We start from the raw sequence: 22219 nt of genomic DNA on the forward strand, positions 1-22219 counted from the left end.
AAGTGGAGGCACTGACTCAAAACAGTGCGCAGACTCAAAATGGGCACTGGCCCAGTTCAAGCGTTACTCCTCACCCTCTTTCCCCACCTCCATCTCCTGCTTCCCCACCCTTCTTTCTCATTTCTCTCTCTTCTCCCTTCCCTGTCTCTGCATCTCTGCCAGTGGATGTCTCTCTAATCAGAGTGTCAATCAGAGAGCAACGCATGTAGGAGAATGAAGCTTAATCCAATATAAGATACACAAGATAATACAGCTGTTAAAACCATCAACTGCCTGCTAGATAACAACCCTGTCACCCACGTTAAGTCTCTCTCTCTCTCCTCCCTCACTTTCACTCGTCGTTGTCGTAGTCTAATCTCGTTCTCTTAATGGTGAAATGAATAGTTGTTAAAATCTCAGCCTCTCTCCATCTTTTCATCATTGTTGTTTTTTTTTTCTATTTTATTTTTAAATTGAACTCTCCTTGCATCATTGTCTCCTTCAGGGTTATTAATGTTAACAAGAAGTCTAAATCTAGCCATGAAAAAACAATTGAAATGAGATTTAAAATCTGAGGAACTTACAGCTTAAAAAATGAAATGAAATAGTACAAGTAAAAGTTTTTGCTTTAGTACAGAAATGCTTAAAATGTTATTTTAAAGAAAAGGGAGTACGAGTATACTACTGTTAAGGAGTTTGTCTACATGCTAACCCTTAATATTAACTTTAATTAAAGGTTGCTCTCAAACTGTAACAACCTCGACCCTTTTCCAATCTTAATTTCTCCCATGTGAAGTGACTGCTGAATGCTGAAATAAAGCGGGAAGATTATTCATAGGATTGGGAAAGATTAACCAGTTAATGTCCTGCAACAAACAACGACCTACAAGCCAAACTGGTCAGGTTATCAGTGAGCAGGAAAGAAAAAACTGAAAGCAAGACAGCATATGCAAAACTGGGGAGTTAGGGGGGGTTAAAAAACAAAAGGAGACAGCGAGAGATAAAGCAGGACCACAGGTGGGCAGACCGGTTGCAGGATGTGAAAGCTTGCCTGAGTGCTGACGGACGTTTAAGCTAAACAGATAAAAGGTGAGATAGTAAAAAAAAAAAAAAAAACGGAAAATAAAGTGGTTGTTGACTGCTGGGGGGAAGGGTGGGGCTCCTGTCACCACCTGCAGGAGCCTGGAAGCAACGGCTGGGTTTAGAAGAGCATGGTTAAGGACGCAGAGATAAGGTGGGACTGCGAGCTATTCATCACATTTATAGGAGAGGTGACATTTAGCCAGACAGCAGCTTGGTGCGTATGTATGTGTCTGTGTAAAAAAAAAAAAAAAACATGTTCTGGATTTAAATCCACTTTCAGAAATGTATCTTTTGGAATCCTAACACTGATTATTTTATGCAACTTTGACCTCAGTCTGACTTCTACGCCGCCGTCTGCAGCATTACTGATTGTTGATGCTGCTTCTTTTGCCATTTTTCCCTTGTAGAGTCGATCTGTCTCCGTGTAAACAAACCAAACACATAAGTGGACAATCACCATGACTTTGATTATAATTATAGATAAAAATGATTAGAGTGAACTCATTGTGTTTGTGCACATCCCTGCTTGTTTGTCTAGTTCTTTCTTCAGTTTGTAGGTGCAGGGCCACATTTCTTAATGAGGGCTGAAGACACCTCCTAAAAACTGAAACACATGCCCACAAACGCCTGTCCCTCGTCTAGGTGAGAAATAATGGACGGGTGGAATGAAGAGATTGAGAAGGACTTTAGAGAGAGAGAGTGAGAAACGGGGCTTACACAGGACAGAGAGAGGACGGATGGAGAGCTGAAGATAAACTAAGCTTCAGACAGCAAAGCAAAATGTGTGTTGGGGGAAAGACGCACTTTTGTTGTGAGAGGACAGTGGACAAGGGGAGTGACAGGCAGGTGTGGAGGTGGAGAACCAGGGACGGACCGCAAGAGATAACCTGGGAGGAAGAGGGGAAAATGACTGGTGAGCGTAAGAGGGGGGAATAGGCAAGGGGAGGAGGCGAAGAGATAGGGTGAGGGAGAGGAGGGAGGGTCCACGGATTCATAATCCCCTTACAGACAGCTTTGTTGAGTGATTGACAGTCCAGTGTGCCACATTAGAGCCCGAGCAAAGGGGGGGGGGGGGGGGGGGGGGTGCCGTGACTGCAGGGATTATCTCTCCCCTGGTTTACAACATCCCTCCTCTCCCCATCATCACCTCATCCCCCCCCCCCCAGCCTCCCTTGATAGGGTCAAGTGGTGCAGGCCACTTTCTGTTGTTTTCACGCTCTCTTATCGTGCTCGCCTAAAAATCCCGCTTTGTCTCGCATGATTGTGTTGTTTTGCAAATAATGCTTAATGCTACTGTGGGGAGGGGGCGTACACAAACCCACGCAGGGCATGTACACAAGCCCGCGCACCTACGCATGACGCATGCCTGACATCCACACAATCGCACTCGCGCACACAAGCGGTGGCACACAACACAACAACTCACTCGATCCAGCACGCAAGGGCATCACGAGGGTACAGAAGCACTTACACAAGACCTTGAGTGAATTCTTTTGTTCTCGCTAAAGTACCACTAGGATGGAGTTAGCTCGCTTGTCACAAGAGTGATTAAATGTAAGAGGAAGCATAAGGAGAAAGCAAAGGTTTTGATTAAATAGAGATAACATAAAATACTGCTGAATTACAGCACTCATGCATGATAGTAGCATTGTTTGGCTGCTCCACAGCAGCTACATTAAAGCTTTGAGAAATCAGATAATGTGTATGATTTAGTGCCAGGATACACACCTCAGAGACTGGACGTGTTGCAATTCTCAGCTGTGTACACACACACCACACACATACGCAACGGCCACCCAGGACTTAGGCTCCAGATGGGCTAGGCCTAACTGGGACCAGTGGCTTTAGTGAAACACACAAAATAGGGAACCAAACACAAACACCACAGCAGCTGTGTGTGTTAGCTAGCAAAGACACACACTCTGTCCAAAAAAAAAAAAAAAAAATCCATATTCAAGACCACACAGCCAGAGAGTCATCAGTTACACATAACAGAAATAAGCATTGCACACAAATATGCATACAGGCGCACACACACACACACACACAAGGTAGAGCACAGTGACACACAGCCGTGCCACCCATCCATCAACAGAAACCTGAAAGATCACAACAGAGAGAGACTGTCGAAAAAAGAAAGGCTTTTGTCCCGTCGCCCCCTTTTCCCCCCTCCGTGCACCAGCGCTCTTCTGGCTTGGTTTTCTTTGTGGTGGAAGGAGAGAGAGAGGGAAAAAGAAAGTATAGAAAGAAAGGGAGGATGGAAGAAAAGGAAGAAAGGAGGGCGCCTCCATCTGTGTGTTCCCCCTCCTGTGGCTGGGGACCTGCAATACAGCTGCACTCCAGTGGAGAGCAGGACTGATAAAGACTAAGAAGGACAGAAAGAGATTTTTGGAAGGAGGGTTATTGGATGGGGCAAGATAATGAGGGAAGGGTTTCCTGATTTCCAGACAATTTAGAGGGAGTGGTACATCTGCTTGGGTGTGTGTGTGTGAGTGTGTGTGTGTGTGTGTGTGTGTGTGTGTTTGTGTGTGTGTGTGTGTGTTTGCAGTCCAAGCTTTGTTTCACTCCTAAATTACATTGACACCATAGTGATAGGCAATCATGATCATTCATCCTGTCGTCACTACAGAGGACCTATTTATTGCCGGACAGTGATGAGTGAATGAGGAGAAACAGAGACTGCACATCAAAAAACCACCCACAAAGACGAAGAGGGCGGAAATAAAGAGAGAGAGCTGCGGGTGGAAAAAAGGAGAGAAAGAAGAGTAAAAGATGAGAGCAATTTTTTAAATTTTTTTTTTTTTTAAAGAGGGAATACATTTCACCGTCTGCCAACTAACTGTAACACAATAAGGGCTTGGATACGAAGAGAAGGAAATTTACACTGGTAGTGAGCCAGGCAATAAGAGAGGGAAAGTGAAGGAGAAGACAAAAGGAAAAGAAGGGGAGATTAGTGCGGAGAAGTGGACTGGTTCTGCAGATGACAAGAGGGGTAAGAGTGCGTGTGGGAGAGAGAGCGAAGAGTGTGTGTGTGTGTGTGTGAGGGCTTTCAGTGGAAGCGCTGGGAGGGCAGCTTTTTTGTTCACAGGGAGCAGAGGGAGGAGGCACGAAGTGAACGGGGGAGAGTGAGGGAATAGTGGAGAAGGAGTCGAAGGAAGGAGAGAGGGATGTGCTGCCGAAGGAGAGGAAGGGGATGCTGGGTGGGGGGGTGGAGTGCACCTCTGAAGAAACTCAACCCCTCCACTTGGACTTTTTCCAGCACTGGGAGCAATAACATTTTTCATCTGTGCATGCATTAGTATGTGTGTGTGTGTGTGTGTGTGTGTGTGTGTGTGTGTGTGTATATATACAAGCGCTCCACTGTGTGCATGCAAGTGTGGATTTGTGTGTGCCCGTGCATGTGAACGCTGCTGTGTGTTAACGCTGTCTGCAGGACATGAGGACAAAGGCAAGAGAGGGAAGGCCGGGCAGAGCTGCTGCGTCGCTCCGAGCGCGCACAGAGCCGTGTATTATAGCAGGGTATCAGATGATGGCATGTGGAAGGGGGCAACAACAATCCACTTCAGCGCTCTTTCCATACGAGATGGATCTTGTTAGTGTACTTGTCCTAGACAACAAAGCTCTGTGCTGAACTCCATATGCTGCAAAAAACACAACAACAACAAAAAAAAAAAAAAAACCCGGCCATTTGGAGGCAGTCAGCTAGTTTACTTTTGTACTTGGCCTTAAATCATCGCTTCAGGTTGAAGCTGTTTTATCTGCAAAATGTCCGCTTTTCAGGAAGTGGAACAAGAGGCATTATTTTAGTTTGACAACCATGAATTTTTTAGTTTATCCATTGCAGATTTGAAAGGGGTTCATAATCCTAAGAACTATTGAGCTGACGTCAAAGGGACGCTATGTAACTTTTAAAAGGAAAATAATACAACACATTCTTCTACTTGCAAACTGAGAATGGGTTTTATTCTTTTCAACTTTTGCCTTTATTTGATAGTAGACAGTAGAGGTAGAAATGAAATGAGGCTATGCTTATGTTAGCTAAAGGTGGCTAGTTCTCGCTAACTAATGTTAAAGCTAACATGCTTACTTGCTGAAGTCAGATTAGTAACAGTGCAACAGTTGTTTTTAGTTTATGCTTGAATAAACCTAATAATGAAAAGTTAAATGTTGAGGGACAGAGATCCTTAAGGTCAGATTATGGTGGTTGGGTGAGAGTCAGTGTGTTAGCCTCTGCTTCCAGTCTTTATGCTAAGCTAAACTTAGCAGCTCATATTTACCAGACAAAAAAAAAAAGACAGTGAGTTTCTGCGACATGGAAGCAGAAAACCTTCAGATAAAAGTTTCCTCCGCTCAACCGCAGGAGAAAAGTTTTTTTTTTTTATATCACAAAAGCAGTTTAAAAGGAAACACTTGCCGTATGCTGCCTTCCATCTCAGTATGTGATGTCGACACAGTGAGCTCCACTGACAGCTCCCCCACATGAAGACGCGGCTCCTGCATTCACAACTCAAGAACTCATCTCAATCTTACATTTCCATCTTAATCTTGCATTTCTAACGTCAGTCCCACTTAAATTATATTTAATGCAGGGCCAAGGAAATGGAGCATGATTTTCCCCCTGTACTTCCAGCCAAGGTCGGTTTCCCCATAGACTGGAACAACAATGGGCTAATGCCAAAGCCAGATGGACTACACTCACTTAACGGTCTTTTAACTCCTAATTAGAACTACGCGTACGCACGCACACACATTTACACACAAGCATCTGAGGAGAAGAAAGCCGTCAAAGCCTGGAAAAACAATCAAGGTGGCGAGTTAGGCATGGGGAATATTACCAAAGATCAGAGGTAGAGAAACAGGCCTGCGCTCACATGGGGTGGTAAATGTGTCCGTTTATTAGTGAGCCAAGTTTCGAGATGCTGAGGCAGACCGGAACAGGGTTCCCCACCGAAAGCCTCTTAGAATGAGGATCATCTCTGACCCGTTGTAAGTCAGTGGGTAAAGATTATCTTAATGCTAAGATGCTTTGGAGTAACAGGTCTTCATATCTCCCACACAAGAGACCAAACGTCTCCTGCAACAGCCAGAGGATCCACACCCACCCTAAAGCTCCCACGCAAATAAAAGCCATGCATCATTTTGTAGTTGAGCCCTGAGTAGTTACTCTGCTTTGTTGCCAGGCTCCTCGCAGGCAGGGTGATTCATGTATGCTTACTTTTGCAGCTCTGTGTTTTTTTTTTTGTTTTTTTTTTGCAAATCTCTGGATAACTGCTTCTTACGCCAAAAATACAAATGCAAAATGGGATATTTAAAGAAAACTCCACCTGTAGCCACTTCATCACTTACAAAAAGCGGCTACCGGCTGTGTGCCTCGCATTTCTAGGTCCGTTTCGCAGTTTGACGGCATATTTGTGTTATTTCCAACATGACTTAGTGAGACCGCGTTCCACTTCAGCTACAATGCAGCACAATAAAAGGAAAGCATCCTGGCGAATGTCAGGCTGTTGAGAGTGTTTCACAGAATCAAAGAGAAAGTCAAACAAACTCCCGGGATGTAATCCATCAAAGACAAGGCAGAGCACCCAATTTACTACCTCAATAGACCAGAATGTTGGTTGTGGATGTGAAGTGAGACTCTTATGTGAGTTGGATCCCCAATAAATGTAAATGACAGCTCCTCATCCCGGAGTGAAATGAACTTCAAATATTGATTACACAGTGGAACAGTAGTGCTTCCGTTTAAAGAAATTGATTTACCTTTTGGCAAATTAAGTCCATCAACACATTGTTCTGCTACGAGGCATTTGGCATCATTTCTGCCTGAGCGAGTCTTGCATACTGCGTGCAAAGTTTTTAGCACAGTGTGCGTGTTCGCAGCGTCTCATCTCGTCATGTGAAGTGCAGTAAATACAGAGAAGGGAAGCAGCTGCCACTCTCTTAATCGCTCCACGCTAAGTTGATCAAAGAGCTCATTCTGCCCAAAAAGTCAATGGATTCCTTTAAAGCTTACCGGGTTTCATGCAGGACTTCACAGGGATAAATATTATGGGACGTGTCAGTAATGAGGAATGAGGGGCTGGCTCGGTTGTATGTGCGCAGGAAGCAGCTAGTCATGGCGGTGACCTATAGATCATCAGTCACTCTCCCTGTCTGGGCCGTGTCACATCAGCCAGTACCCCTGTCAAACCTGGGCCGCGCTCCCAAACCATCCATCTCTCTCCTAACTCGCATTCCCTCACTGCCTTCCGTGCCTTTTGTTGCCTGTCATCTGGCTCCTCTCTCCTCTATCTTTCCCCCCTCATCTCGCCTCGACAACAGCCACTTCTCCTATTTCTGCCCTCTCGCTCATATCGCTCGAAGATGTTTGCCAAAACTTCAGCTGTGACGAGGCCCAGCTGTCCACCAGCGAGCCCGGCTCATTTGTCTCTCTTGTGTAGACGCTCTTCTCTTTAACATTCAGCTACAAAACTATACTGGGCCTGCGTCCAATCACGGCGCCATGTGACGTCCGCGGGCGGACAACGAGAGGAAAGTGATGGAGTATTAGTGTTCGTGAAAGTGATGGGATGTACACCGAAATGAAATGAACTCTGGAGAAGTCACAAGAGGACAAAACATTTCTGTTTCTGTCTGCACTGTAAATGTTAGGTATGTTGGATTATGCAGAGGAGGCCTTCACCTTGATGTAGCTTGAGGGGAGAGCAGATATGAAAAGAACAAACACGCTGCAGTACACATCTTATCAATTAATTTCTAACCTAAAATCTCCATTTCCTTCTGAAATCTCTTCTGCTGCACTAGAGCCAAAAACATTTCAACTTAAGAAAACACACTCAAAAAATTATTTGTATTATAAACAGGTTTAAATAATCTATTTGCACTGAAAATAAGACTTCAGGACAAAAATGGTTAGGTTGGAATAAGATTTTGTAGTGCAAGAGCACACTGAATACACAGAGCGGCTTGCAGCTTGGACATCTTAACACAAAGTTTAGTATTCATGGCACAAACACACACATCCCAGCACATCCTCTGTCGCAAACCAGACTCCCCCCCCCCCCAAACACACACACAAAACACACAAACACACACACACAAAACACACACACTTAAAATGACAACAGCGTCAACTCCCTCCTGCTGCTATCCCGTTTATCTGGAATGAAACAAACCCACAGCAATACGAGCCCAACCCAATGTGGGAAGTCTCACGGATTTAGGAGTAAACAAAAGTGAGGAGCTAAGGAAGAGGGGGGGGACGACAGAGGAGGAGGAAGAAAAGGCAGAGGGAGAAAGCAGTGCTGCTGGAGGGCAGGCAAGATAAAGGATGGAGCAGGCGAAGGTGCCTACACTGCCCACTCCTCAGGTCTATGAAATCCACACACACTTTCTTACTGGCTTCCCGACACACGTGGGGGGGTGGATTGACCTGGTCCAGTCCAAACGCTGCCAGGAGGATTGGATGATCCTGCTTAGGCACCGTGTGCTGTGAAGCAAGCTAATGAGGGCCCCGATGTATGTGTGAGTGTGTGTGAGTGTTGGCTGGCTGTGCTGAGGGGGCTCTGGGTTCAGCCACCCAGGGCAATCTGCCCGGTGATGCTGGGACACATGTGACCCCTTCAGACCCCGCAGTCTGGATTACTGTCACCACCGCTACCTCAGTGAATGCGTGCGCGTGTTTCCAGACACAGAAAGTTGCTTGTTTCTGCATGTGTTCCGACGTTGTGAACGAGCTCAGCCAGCCGCACGCTTTTAATCTCCTCCATCGTAATCATCAGCACTTTTAACAATTACCAAAATCCCAAAGTCACTTCTAAAGCCCAGGGGACTGGGGAAGTAAATTAGTTCTTTAGCTAACCCCAGCATATTTACAACGCCGCTTTATAGCTGTTATGATGTTGATGAATGTGCGCGGCCCCTGCCAAATAAACTTATAATCGAGTGATAAAATAATGAATGAATTCCGAGTGGAACAACAGCCCGTGATGCCTGCCAATTTCCTCACCTCTCCTGTGTGTGTGTGTGTGTGTTTAATGCTCACTTGCACATGCAACAGAGGAGATACATTAGGACCACACTCTTTGTACATGGGTGTCCAACAGAGACGGGGAAGGGGGGGGCTCATGTATGTGTAATGTGCGAAAGGCATCTGGTGAGAATACATGTGTCTGTCGGCTTGTCTGGATTTTAACAGTGCGGCTGCATACCTGCGTGTCCGTCTGCGTGGCTTCCCACAGAAAGACAGACAGAAGATTGCAGCCTGTGGCCATCTTGGCTGCTTTCTTCTTCTTCTTCTTCTTCTTCTTCTTCTCCCTCCCCAGGCCTTTCCATTCTGCCACATCAGCCGAAACTTCTTTTCACAGCTCCTGTTGCTCTCAGCTCGTAAACACTCCTCTTTTTTCACCAGGGAGGGAGGAAGAGAAAAGCGAGTGATGGAGAAAGGGGTGGTGGTGGTGGTGGTGGAGGGGGGGTTTGCTGCTGCCTGCTTGCTTTAACAGTCAGCTGAGGCAATATGGTTCAGATTTTTTCCTCCTCTTCCTTTTTCCACTTCTCTACATTCCTGCTCTTGATTTCACTCCCTCTAAAATAAAGCGGAGTGGATATTCTCTAATCATTTAGCCTAAGGATGTGTGGAGGCTTCACAAGCTCCTGCTTAGTTATCCACACAGCCCAGGAACGCCTCGGTGAACGAGTGCATTATTCATGGGGGGGGGACCTGCAGTTTGGGTGGATTTCACACAGGTGAAACCGGGCGTGGACTTCCGAGCACACAATCAATAAACGGCTGTCACTACGCTGCTCCTTTCACATGACACCCACATTGACCTACTAACACTTATTCCACCCTCTCTGTGCTCTGTCCCAGAATACCCCCGCCAAGAAAATTCCCAGTGATTTTTTTTTTCTTGGAGTCTTCTCTCTGGTTTTTGTAGTTGAAACACTTAGCCTAGTTAGCCAGTCTTTTATCCGGTGCCAATTAGCCGGCGATTAATGAATTATTGAGAAATGGGAAGGGGGGGATTAAATTTTAATGTGGATCTTAGGGGGAATAGTTGTATTACAAGTCACCGCGAGCGCCGAGCGAGGAGACGCCCACCCTCAGCAGCCGTTTACACTAATCTACAGCCGTTTACTAAAGCGAGGAAAGTGGGAAAAGCGAGGCTGAGAGCGGAGGGAGGGGTGACTGAGAGGTTTTGGCCTTAAGAACACTCAAAATCAAACCTGCAAAAGGGCCAAAAACTACAAAACTCCATATGCTGCGATCAGAGCGGTGACCAAGCCCACACTCTCTCCTCTTGTATTTTATTTATTTTTTCTGTGTGTGTGTGTGTGTGTGTGTGTGTGTGTGTGTGTGTGTGTGTGTGTGTGTGTGTGTGTGTGTCCACCACTGTGACAGTGGGTCACCTGCCAGCACAGCACCCACTCCACTCCCGAGCAGTAATGTAAGATTCGATCTTTCATTAGGGGGGCCGTGTAAGTCCGATAATAGGAGATGCTGAGATAAGGGTAATGTAAGATGTAAGGTTGGGGGTGGGGGGGTGGAGGGTTTGGAGAGGGGGGTGGTCGCCTCTTCCCAAGGTGATCGTTCTGGTTCAGTTCTCTCCTCCTCAAGCAGAACCTGTATTGGCACTTGAGTATTAACTGGTATTGATTTACTTAGGGTTAGGACTGTCTCCACTCCCACTCTGCTTTCTGTACTGCTCCTTCTGTTTCTCTTTCACCCCCCCACCCCCTCCAGCACCTGTCTGTGTTTATATTCCTCCCTGAACACCTCTGTCTCCTTTCTGTATGTCAGGCTGGAGTAATTTCAACTGATGGAGCAGTCAATAAAAGGGTGGATGCAGCACTTGATGACCGTAAGCATTTTTTTAATGACATTTTCCTGTAACTTACGCAAAACCAGAGCGTTTTATTTATGACGTGTTCCAGGAATTCATCAGATAGCTACTCTGATGCAGCTGTGTCTACCACTACACCCACGGGTGCCTTCTTTTCTTCCTCACCTATGTCACTCCTAACACATCCTAGGGTGCATCAATGGCTGCTGGAGCAGCATAATTAGTGGCTGGATGTGACACATGTTTCCAATTTGCTACGTCTGGTCAGAGCGAGGCAGAGATAGAGACAGACGGAAAGTGACAGGAAGGGAAAAGATTGAGAGAAGGACGGGGACGGGAGAGGAAGCCGCGACAGACAGGAGCCCAGAAATAGAGGCAGAGGGAGGGAGGGGGAAAGGAGTGAGAGCCAGGGGAGAAGAGGCCGAGGAGGAGAAGGAGCTGGAGATTGCTCGCGGAGGCGGAAAGAAAGGTGGGAGGAGAGGTGAAGGGAGAGCTGCAGGTGGACGGTCTGAACTTCAAAGCAGTGCATCGAGCAGAGGTCCAGAGGTTAACAACGTGACAGCCCATTTGCTACACAGACAAGATGGGAGCCATACATGCTCCTGCACCTGACGTATACAGAACCACTGCGTCGGCTTACTTCTCGCCTCATTACAGAGAACCACAAACCAGACGCGCGTAGACTCAGGACCTTGTCCTTGCAAGACGCGCGTTATTTGGACAAGCAGGAGCTCTTAACATATTTCAACCCTGGGCCTAAAGCTGTTTTGCCCAGAGGCAGCTGAAACTAAAGTACGGCTCGTGCTATGTAGGGAGCGAGGAGAAACAAGTACATGCAAGTGTGTAAAAGGGCCAAGAAAATAAACTGGAGGAATGACTAAGCTGATTAACTATGAATAGTAAGCTTCATGAATAAGCTTCATCGTATACAATAGGCTTTGTATTTTGAATATATGAGTGAGCAAATCTGTAGAAATGACTATGGAGTCTGGCGTCAAAGTCACCACCCCTCTAATTGCCAAGCAGGCCTACTCACTAAGCCCTGACACCCACCTCACACTAAACTCCATTAGTAGACAATGGCGTGGAATCACCTGTAAGACCTCAAAAGCCCGAGCTGTTAGCTTCCCAGTGAAAAGTACCCTCCCGTGTCCAACTCTACTCCCTGTTGGGTGAATCCACCCACTGCTGACAAAAAGCCCTCATTAAGGGCTTCATGCCTGGTTCCACAGCAGGGGGGTGCGGAGGGAGGGGGGGACACACAGTCACATCTGTGGAGAGGGGAGAAACCAGGCAGGCCACAGCACTCAGCACGCAGATGCATTAAAAACCTGTTAGTCTCCGATACGGCTCCTGGCATGGGTGTGAGCTGGGGGTGGCGAGGTCTGCTAGGCTGCCATGAGCAAGTCCAAATTAGTCTCAATTAGCTTCTGTCATTTCTTCTTCTTCTTCTCTTTTTTAGTATCATACAGTGAGTCATGTGTGCAGTGAGAAGTTGCAGGAAATCAGAGCTATTTGTGCACCAGTGTTCCCACTAACTGGTGCTTTGATGGCCTATTTGTGGAGCTGCAAAATATCACGTTGTTTGCTCCCAGAAATGTAGAGAGGATTTGCAGAATTGAAGCCCGGTGTCACTGCCCCCCCCCTCCACCCTCCACCCTCTTCAGCGCCATACAGGCCTTCTTGTTATTCTCCAGCCCCTCTCTCCGCCCCCGGCTGTCTATTCAGACACAGGAAAATTGGCAGAGGTGTGAGGAAAGTGGTGTCGGTCGTTAAGGCCGAACGGCCGAGAGGTGTTTAAAATGACATTTCCTCAACTAATGCCTGACACCTTCTCCAGAGGAAAGAGGAGGGGGGGGGGGGGATGCAAATGAGCGCGGACGACTGGGAAGACTGGCTGTTAGAGAGGCCTGTGGGTCCGGGGCCTGGACTTGAATCAAGGTCATCCAGCAACAGCAATTAGAGCACCACACACACACACACACACACGCGCGCGCGCGCGCACGCACGCACGGCATCCATCTTTTGGCCCTCGGAGCTCACAGGGACTTGACCACTAAGAAGAAGCGCATCTGGATCAGTGGATGTGAGGGTGCCACACGCAGAGAGCGGCCTCTTCCTACATCAGGAGCAGTGATTGAATGAAGCCAGCTCAGGTAGTGAGTGTGAGCGATGGGTCAAACAGAAGAGGAGGGAGGAATAAAAAGAAGTGAGCAGAGCTCCCTCTCCCACAGGGACCGGCTCTGCTCTGCGGTAGGCCTGCGCCCCTGCGCCCCTGCGCTCAACTTTATGGCGCCGTGTGCGTCATGTTCCTTTACTACAAAGCACTTAGTGGTGCACTTTGACTTATTTGCATTTGTTCGTAACTGTCTCCTAAATCCGCTCCTGTCGACTCAAGCTGCAATTAAACCAATGATTCGACTTCGGTTCGTCTGTTGCGCTGCTGGGAAACTTCCAGCTCCAACCTGCAGTGAGTGTTTTTAAAGGTCTCTTACCTTTCGTTCAGGGAGTTCCAGTAGATGGGCTCCATATTGCTGGCCGTGGTCCCGAGTAAATCCAGTAAGAATACCAGCAGGATCCCCAAACCATTCCCACCTCGTCGACACGCCATCTCAACCCTGACACCCAGCATATGTAGGCCCATTTAGAGGAAACGCCAACAAACGATTAGAGGGGTTTTTTTGTTTTTTGTTTTTTTAAGGCTCTCAAAACAATGGATGTGCGATCAGAGCCGAGCAGGCTGGATGTAGACAGACAGTCAAAGAGTGAAGTGAAAGGCTGCTGTGTGTAACCACATGGATCCCCAAACGAATCGGAATCAAACCGAGCAAAGCAGCGTCGAGTGTGCACGGTTCAACTTGTTCAATCCGCGCGTCTGGATCAACCAAAAACGACGGATCTGCAGCGCGTCCACGGTCGAACTATTTCAGTGCCAATCCCATGACTTTCCCATTAATTTGTCATTAGTCGTCGTTGCCACTCAGCTCAGATATAACTCCACTCAGTCGATGTCTTTCACAGATGTCTCACCACCCAGGAGCCGTCTCTGCTGCCGTTTTCGTTGCGCCCTAATTGTCTTATTCCGAACAATGTTCCCTTGTTCTCTGTGCCGACTCTGTGTGATTTCTCTCCCATTACCTTGTTTTCCCACAAGAAGATCTACCTCCCAAACATCTCAGGCTGGAGCGAAACGAAATATTGTCAGTTTGTCACAAGGAAACAACCGAGATCAGAGCAAAAAAAAAAAAAAAAAAAAACGCTTAAAATGGAAAAGATGCCACTCGTGTCCACAGCTCCATCCTCATGAAGACACACTGATGCTCGGTGGGTTCAGTCAGTGCGCGACACAATCCTTCTTCTCCTCTTTGGGAAAACAGGCACAGACTCAACACGGGCTGTAAATCCGCAAATCAAGAAAGAAAGAAAATAATCAAATCAAATTCAAATCAGGATCCAAGTCGACGATAAATCCAAGAGTCAATTCAAGAAAACTGAGAGAGAAACAACCCGAGGAGCTAGAGGAGCATCTCTCCTCTAACACCGTCTCACAAAGGCCGATGGAAACTTGTGAAGTGATAAAACAGAGAGAGGAGACGCGAGTTGGGAGCTCCGGTTCCTGTCGGGGATGCAGCGGCGCAGCGTTTGGAGAGCGGGACGCGTCGGTGCTCGGCCACGGGGAAAGCGTTTGACGCGTTACCTCGTCCGTGTCTCTGCCTCCAGATCCCACTGCTTTGACTCGTCCTAGTGCTCGCAGCACATTGACAGAGCGACTGGCGCGTTGGAGGGGAGGAGGAGGGAAAAGGGGACGTGTGTGTGAATAGAAAAAAAAATCCCCATCCTCCGACTGGCAGGCAGGGCGCACTGACGGAGCGCAGCTCTTCCAGGGTTTTTTTTTTTTTTTTTTTTTTTTTTTGCGGGGAGTGGAGTGAGGGGGGGGGGCGGTATCGAGTCCCTTTCAGCACCTCCTCTCTCCTCCTCCTGTCTGAGTTTCAGGGGCCCCCCGACTCGGACCTCTGGACTCCCTGGCGCTCTATTCTGCTTCCTTTCATACGGTGAAGAAGAACCCCCCCCCACCACCACCACCACCACCTCTCCAGACGCTCACCAACGTGCGCCCTCGTCGGCTCAAAGCCACGATGGAAGAGCAAGAGCGCCCTCAGTGCCTTCACCGAGCATCACATGTGGCACTGGAATGAATAAAGAGCCAGCTGGGATTTGAGAAGGTTATCATACAAATGTCACAGCACAGCTAGAAACCCTATAGGAGAGTTTAAGGCTGATTATAGATGAACTAGTGCACAATAGAAGCCAACAGTGGGTCTCGGTATAGACAGAAGAAATGGGCTCTCATGGCAAGATGTGAACCTAGAAAGTAGAAGTACAGCGTCTCTCTACGAGTGGCTGTAGCTAAAACCCATTTCCTGATGTCACACATGATCATCACACTGGATTCACCTCATCCGTCTGCAGCTCAGTCTAAACAGACTGTGTGAGAGAGGATGTGGCCCCCCCTCTGTGTGTGTGTGTGTGTGTGTGTCTCTCTGTGTCCTTCTCATGACAGAACAGAGGCAGAGTCCAGCATCCAGCACCTACACTTCAAAGTGGGGGCCGCTCAGCTTGACGGAGTGCAGGACGAGCCGGGCGACAGGCCTCGCCGAGGGCCACACACACAAGTGTTTACACTAGGGCCCCCAGTCGCCAGGAACACTGACACTGATTCACTTGCACTATTACACACACACAGAGATACATGCAGGACAGGGAGAGTGGAGGGCTCTCAAATGTGTGGCTGTAGTGCCCCCATGTGGTAGAAGGAGTTCATGACTATGGCTGTGCTGGAGGGTGCAGGCTGTCAGGCCTGTTGCTGTTAAACCAGAGAAGCTGTTGATCCGAAACCAGTTTCACACGTTTCCTGACCATTGTTCACTTTGTCGTCTCACAGAGAAACAACACGCGTGTTTCACTGCTTCCGCACACCACTCTGTTGTAAATCAAACCTACAAGAGGACGAGGGTTCAAACTCGAATATCCTCAAGGCTGTTTCCACAGATTTCATCACTCAGATGGTACCACACAGTGAAAACCCCTCTATAATCGTAGGAAGTCTGAATCCATCCAGTGAACTGCACTATGGGAAAAGTAGGATGGTAGGCAGTGTTTTTGGAGGTTGGCCCACACAAGTGAGGATATCCCACCTTCTGCTGCTCGGAGTTTTCTCACCATTACTTATTTATTTTATCTTATTTTCTCAGCATTTCATTTTAAAACCTATATTTTGTGGCTCCACTGTCTAAATATTGCATGCATGATGTTTTCATCCAGGAATGTCAGCGATGTCGTCTTTGGTGCTTGTATGACTTCCAGCCCTGCATGCTACTCTTTAGTATAGAGATCCATCAGTTCCCCAAAGGGGCACCCAGCTATAGATACATACTGGCAACGAGAAACAAAGAGAGGAAGAGAGCTTTGATATTTTTCATTGAAAATATTTGACTTAAAAACAACAGAGGAAGGAGAAACTCGATGCAGCACGAATACCTCCTGCTGTTCCTGCACAGTCAGGGAGAGAGATGAAATGAAAGTGAGAGGGTGTGGGAGATGGGGGGGCACAGGGGATAAAAAATTATAGCAAACTCATGTCTACAAGAACAGCAGACCTGAAGCTGGCAAGGATTTAGTGTCATGCTCAAGGGCACTTCAGTGGAGCAGATTAGTGATCTTAGAGCGGGGCAAAGCCACGACTCGCAGTCTCGGTGCTAATCTGCAAGTGAGACAAACGTGCAGACTTTCCCTCTGCAATGCAAAATTACAGCATGCTTTCAACAGGAGCAGTAATTGCAGGTTATGGGATCCAAACAAGAAGCAAATACAGCAGGGAGATTTTATAGAGCCGGGCAAAGAAACAAAAAAAGGAACAAGAGCAGAGACGGAGCCGTTTGTGTTGCACTGACCTCTGCAAACCTTGGCAGGGCAGATGACAGAGCTAAATGTAGTGGAGGAAGTCAGGCTGGTTTAGAGACAACAGCAGTTCAGAGGTGGAGCTGGCACGAGAAACAAACCTTCTGCTCTGTCTGGGAATCTATCTGTGTGGGAAAACTGGCTCGTCTGTGGCTCTCGATGCGTTTGTGCGTTGGAGATGGCTCCGTTTTCTTTTTTTGTCGACTGCACCTATAAGATACCACCTACATCAGATCTGCCGTACTGCTGAGTAACCGAACGTGCTCTCTGTGGTGATGTACGGGCAGAAAGAAGGAGTGTGCAGCACGAGATCCACTCTTAGCTGGTACGTCTGTGTTTCTTAGTTCTCATTTATTCATGCTGACCTAATTTACTGCACTGACCTTCAACTCTTCTTCATAACCGCATCCTCTCCCTGGTGACTGTGGCTCCAGCCTGCTCCAGCTGCCAGGCTTCACCACACACACTCTAATGTACTAGAAGCACACACACACACACACGCACACACACGCACAGATTCACATAAAACCAAGCACGAGCATCACTTTCACGCTGCGTGTATACATGCAAACATAAGCACTTTATGCAGTGTTGGTTAACTGTATGTGTGTGTAGCATAAAGGCTCAGATAACGGATAGACACGTGCACACACACACACACACACACACACGCACCAGCGCGGACACCCACGGCGGCGGCAATACAAAGACCTCAGACAGGAAAACAAGCACCCTGATGGGAATGAAATTCACACCGAGGGTGGTACAGAAACCCGTGTGTGCACGAGTGTGTGTGTTGCTTTCAGAGCACAGCACCCTCGCCTGCCTTGCAGTTGATAGATCTCAGCTGCACATCTTTATCCTTCAGCATCTGTCTGTCTCTGTGAACTTTCTGCTCCTCACAAACACACACACACACACACTCACACACACTACTCATATCTTCCTGTGACAGAGAGACAGTGAGGAGGGAGGGAAATTAAATGGGTAAAGGTGAGGGGCTGTGCAACATGTGATGTGCAGATCACACATATGGATCAGTAAACAACTTGTACCTGGCAGTGAATGTTGCTCACACATCTACTCATATTTCCCTACTTAGTCTGCGTCTGTTCTATTTATGAGGATTTTTCCACTGACGGTAAAACTGACACCAGAACTTGAGCAGAACTACCACTTATCACACCACGGTGCACGGGTCATTTAACGAACTGTTTTAGGAAGAAATAAACATTCAACCACAGGTTCTTGACATCATTTTACATCACCACTACTAGTAACTAGCCCCAGCACAGACACGGGGGCCACCGTCGCCACCTGAGTCGCGTCTCCTCATCTTCCTATAGTTGAGGAACTCTGGTGGTCGCACACTTACACACAGACACACATCTTCTTGGATTTTATACACCCTGTGTGTCATCTCTCTGCCTCTCTGTTCACTTTATCAACAAGGTGCCTCCTTGCTAATTTCCTCCTCCATCTGTCTCTCCGGCCCCTCGCCGAGCTTCTCTGGCCTGGCCCACTGCTCCACCTGCTCCCCGTGACTTACCGCTCTGCCTCCGGCCTTCTCAGCTGCCACCTCCTCCATAAACCTCCCCTCCGGGCACTCTGGAGAGGGTGGTTATGGAAAGGTGTAAAGAATGGACAGGCGTTGGGACAATAGCTGTCCGTGCAGCCTGAAGGCAGGTAGGAGGATGCATTTGGGCAATACTGCTCTACCTTTCCCCAGAGTGCAATTACGCAAGCAATTACTCTCCCTTGGCATCGCAAACACTAAACTGCCAAGATCATATCCAATCTGTCAGGGCCGGCTGGGATAGTACTGGCTGCTTAATGTACTTCAAAAGGCTCACCTTCTTGATAACTAGCTACGGAAATCGCCAGAGGGAATGTGTAGAGAGCAGGAAGAGGAGATTGGGAGAGGATGAGATGATGAGAAGAGGATGAGGTGAAGGGTAGAGGGATGGCAGAGACACACATGCAGGCACATATCTTAAGCTGATATGCTGTGAGGGCTTCTATATCCGTGAGAGAAATATCAATGCAGAGCTACATGGCAGCAACAGTAGAATATGATGATACGACACATCTTTACTCTGTATTAATCTTCCCCAGCCATTTCAAATGGGTATCAGTGTGTGCGCACTCCACATCTGGAGTGAATAGAAAGGCCTCCAACTCCAGCGAAATGAAACCTCTGGTGCTTCGCTTTCCTGGCTTCAGAACATGTGAAGGAATACAGGTGCCAATTATTTTCACATCTAATGTAAACCAGAGAACAAGGACGTGTCAATCACCGACGCAGCCTTTTGGAATGGAAATGGGATGTATTCATAGGAATGCAGCTATTTTGGCAGCTGATGAAATGGCTCGGCTGGGACTTATAAAAATATCCCCACAGATTCGGGCTTTGCAAGAAAAACCTCAAGTTGTCTGAACTTCAGACTGGGCCGTGTGTAATGAGCAGACAAATGTGCTGACGTAAAAGTTATTTAGTCAAATGCTGCGAACAACGAGGTGCGAGTCACGCTCATAAGGACGCTGGTTATTTTGGAGTCTTAGATCTTATCCTAACTAATGTTAACAGAAGAAGTCAGTCATCAACGGCACATGGGAGACACACGTAGCGTATAGTAGATTGTTATGACTGTAGATATCTTTAAATATAGCTGTTTGAGGTGACGCTAGTGTTAGATAGCTTAACGTAAACGGGTGCATGATATAAAATCCTAATCTGCACAGTGCAAAAAAACATTATTCCTATGGAAAACACAATATAATAAAGTAAAACCTAATAGGCCGACTTCAACAGTATTTGCAGTGCAGTCGTCCACTGTTCCACCCCTGTGACAGGGAGCTGCATCCATTCCCACCATGGCAGCTAGTGCCTCCACTTTTTGAAAGCGCAATACTAAATTGATGGAATAATCTTTAAAGCTGTCGTAACCTCATGCTGCTCTGGGGTCAATCAGATTTAAAACCTGCCTCCTGCCTGGGATTCCAGGAGCCACCGGCTGAAGATAATCTTTCTCTCCTTTTAGTGTCGACAATAAGCTGATGACCTGGACGATGACTGATTTAAGGAGAAAAATACACAGTCACTTCCGTACATGTGGCTGCAGCTGTTCTGCAGGTACAGGCTGCATTTGTCTCCAGCACAAACGAACCCGAAAAGTATGGATTTAAGGTCACGACACTCTTTTTCCTTTCTTTCTGTGCAACACTTCCTCTGTTTCCCAAATGCAATCAGGATGACATCTAAGAGCCTGAGCTGTAAACTGAAAGGTGAACATAATAATGTGACAGCTGTGTTTATGCAGCACATAACCTATTAAGTCGGAAGAAAACTGGATGAAACAACTCTACTGCACTGGCGTGTCAGAGCCGGGTCAGAGTGAAGCCCTGTGCTAAGCGCCTGCCAAACACATTCAAAGTCTCTCCGAGATAAAGGAGCCGTCCCTTTTGACATTTTGAGAAATGCCATGTATGACAACCTCTAAAAGCTACAGGAAATCTGTTCCCTCTGCTTCGCGTTCTAAAAAGCCTTTTCCTTTCAAAGGCAGCAGGAGAGTGACAAACCAGAGAGCAGTCTAGACGTTTTAGCATCTCCGGCTTCAGAGCTGCGCGCGCTCCTCTTTTCCTCCATGCTAATTCAGCCGGGGTCACATGCTGAGTGTTTGCTTGAGTGCTTCACTGTGGGATTAGGAGATTCAACAGGCAGACAGCCATTTGAATAATTGTTTTCAAATGTCTTTCTTAATATCAAGATCCCATTACATACTATTCTGCACACTCTGTGATGAGCACTGGGACTGTTAAGTTTGTGTGCGTGCGCCCATCTAATGGAAGGCACTTATGCGAGGCCATGGAGACACTCAGGATGCAACGTAAATGGAAGCACAAGACGCGGAAACACAAAACACTTGATGTGGATTGGCTCATTAACTGCAGGAGTGGAAAGACTACACAGCAGCGACCTTGGGATGAAGATAATGGTTCCACTGTCATCTGTGTGACAGCACCGCAGTTTGGACAACATGGCTTAAAGAAGGCAGCACACACATCATCGTCATATTTTCTAAAGTGAAAAGTGCCAGTTTCATTCAGTTTCATTGCTGGCTGAGTGGAGGAGCTTCTGAAGAATACATAATAGGAGTTGAACTCTCAAACTTTAATACTGAAATCAATATCCATCATATGAAATTTGTGGCTTCAGCCTAGGAGGGAAATGTTTTGACAATGTGAATGCAAGATTAATATTACATGTAGCTCTATATTTCCATTGCAAAATAGGTGTACTGGCAAAAATTACAATGACTTCCTGTTTGCAATGAAGGAATCCAACAATGAGAATTTAAATAGCTCAACACACTAATGTTGCCTCCAACTAAACACAAAATGCAACTTTTAATGGCTACTGCAGTCGCAAAATGATTTAGTCCGTTCATGACAAGCATCTTCAGTATTTAGTAGAGCAGCCTTTTGCCATCTAATGCTGCAAATGTAATGCACAGCCAGACAGCTACCTGGCAATGTTCCATTATGGGGTTTACACGCTACAGAGGAAACCAAGCAGCCCCAGAACATCACTGAGCCACCACAATGCTTCACTGTAGTTAGGTTGTACACTATGAGTATGCCTCATTCATCTTCCGACATACCGCTGAGCTATAGGCTGCAAAAGAACTCTAAAGAACACAATCCCCAAATTTCTGTGGCTTCTTTATTTTGAGCACACTTGAAACTTCAAGGGACACATACATCACACACCATCTCCTCAAGGTCAAGAACTGTAAATAGATTGTCTGGTGTAGTAACCACTTTCTGCTCCTAATGCCAAACAAAAGACACCCAGAAGTGATAATCTACATCTCACTCATCACCACATACGCTTCTCTCTCTGATCAGACCGAGTCCAGATCATCAGACCAACAAGTAGCAACCACTACGCCAATAGATTATTTCTTACACTTGCTTTGCTTTTTTTTTTTTTGACTGCCCCCAATTTTCCTTCTTGTCGTCTTTCTACCTACTTCGCTCTCCCCAGGCGGAGGCGGTTGCTAAGCAACCCGCACAACACAACAGTGCAGCTCTCCAACTTGGCTCAGTGCTCCATGTGCCCCTGTGGTTTTGTACAATCAAATACATGAGTGTGTGCATTCAAACGAAATATGTGTGAGAAAGGTGAAGGCTATGAATAGTTTCCATCTCATAAGTGAAAGCCAATAGTCCTTTCAGCTTTTAAGAGCTACCTCTTGACTCGAGTGAAACATCATCTTACATTCATCAGGGATTTATTACAGGGCATCCAACTCTGAACTGCCTATAACAGAAAGTCAGAAAATGAGTAAGACCGGGAA

The 22219-nt window shown here is 47.0% G+C and overlaps 1 protein-coding gene across 1 annotated transcript in view; it reads right to left on the reverse strand.

Moving 5' to 3' along the window:
• The window catches only part of efnb3b (ephrin-B3b), a 71646-nt gene extending 56875 nt beyond the window's left edge, over window positions 1-14771 (reverse strand). Inside the window, exon 1 of the mRNA XM_026353449.1 lies at window positions 13397-14771. Coding sequence (XP_026209234.1) covers window positions 13397-13545 — 149 coding nt within the window. The 5' untranslated portion in view covers window positions 13546-14771. The remainder of the gene's footprint in view (window positions 1-13396) is intronic.
• Window positions 14772-22219: the final 7448 nt, after the last annotated feature.

This window comes from Anabas testudineus, chromosome 18 (genome assembly GCF_900324465.2).
Source record: "Anabas testudineus chromosome 18, fAnaTes1.2, whole genome shotgun sequence".
NCBI lineage: Eukaryota > Metazoa > Chordata > Actinopteri > Anabantiformes > Anabantidae > Anabas > Anabas testudineus.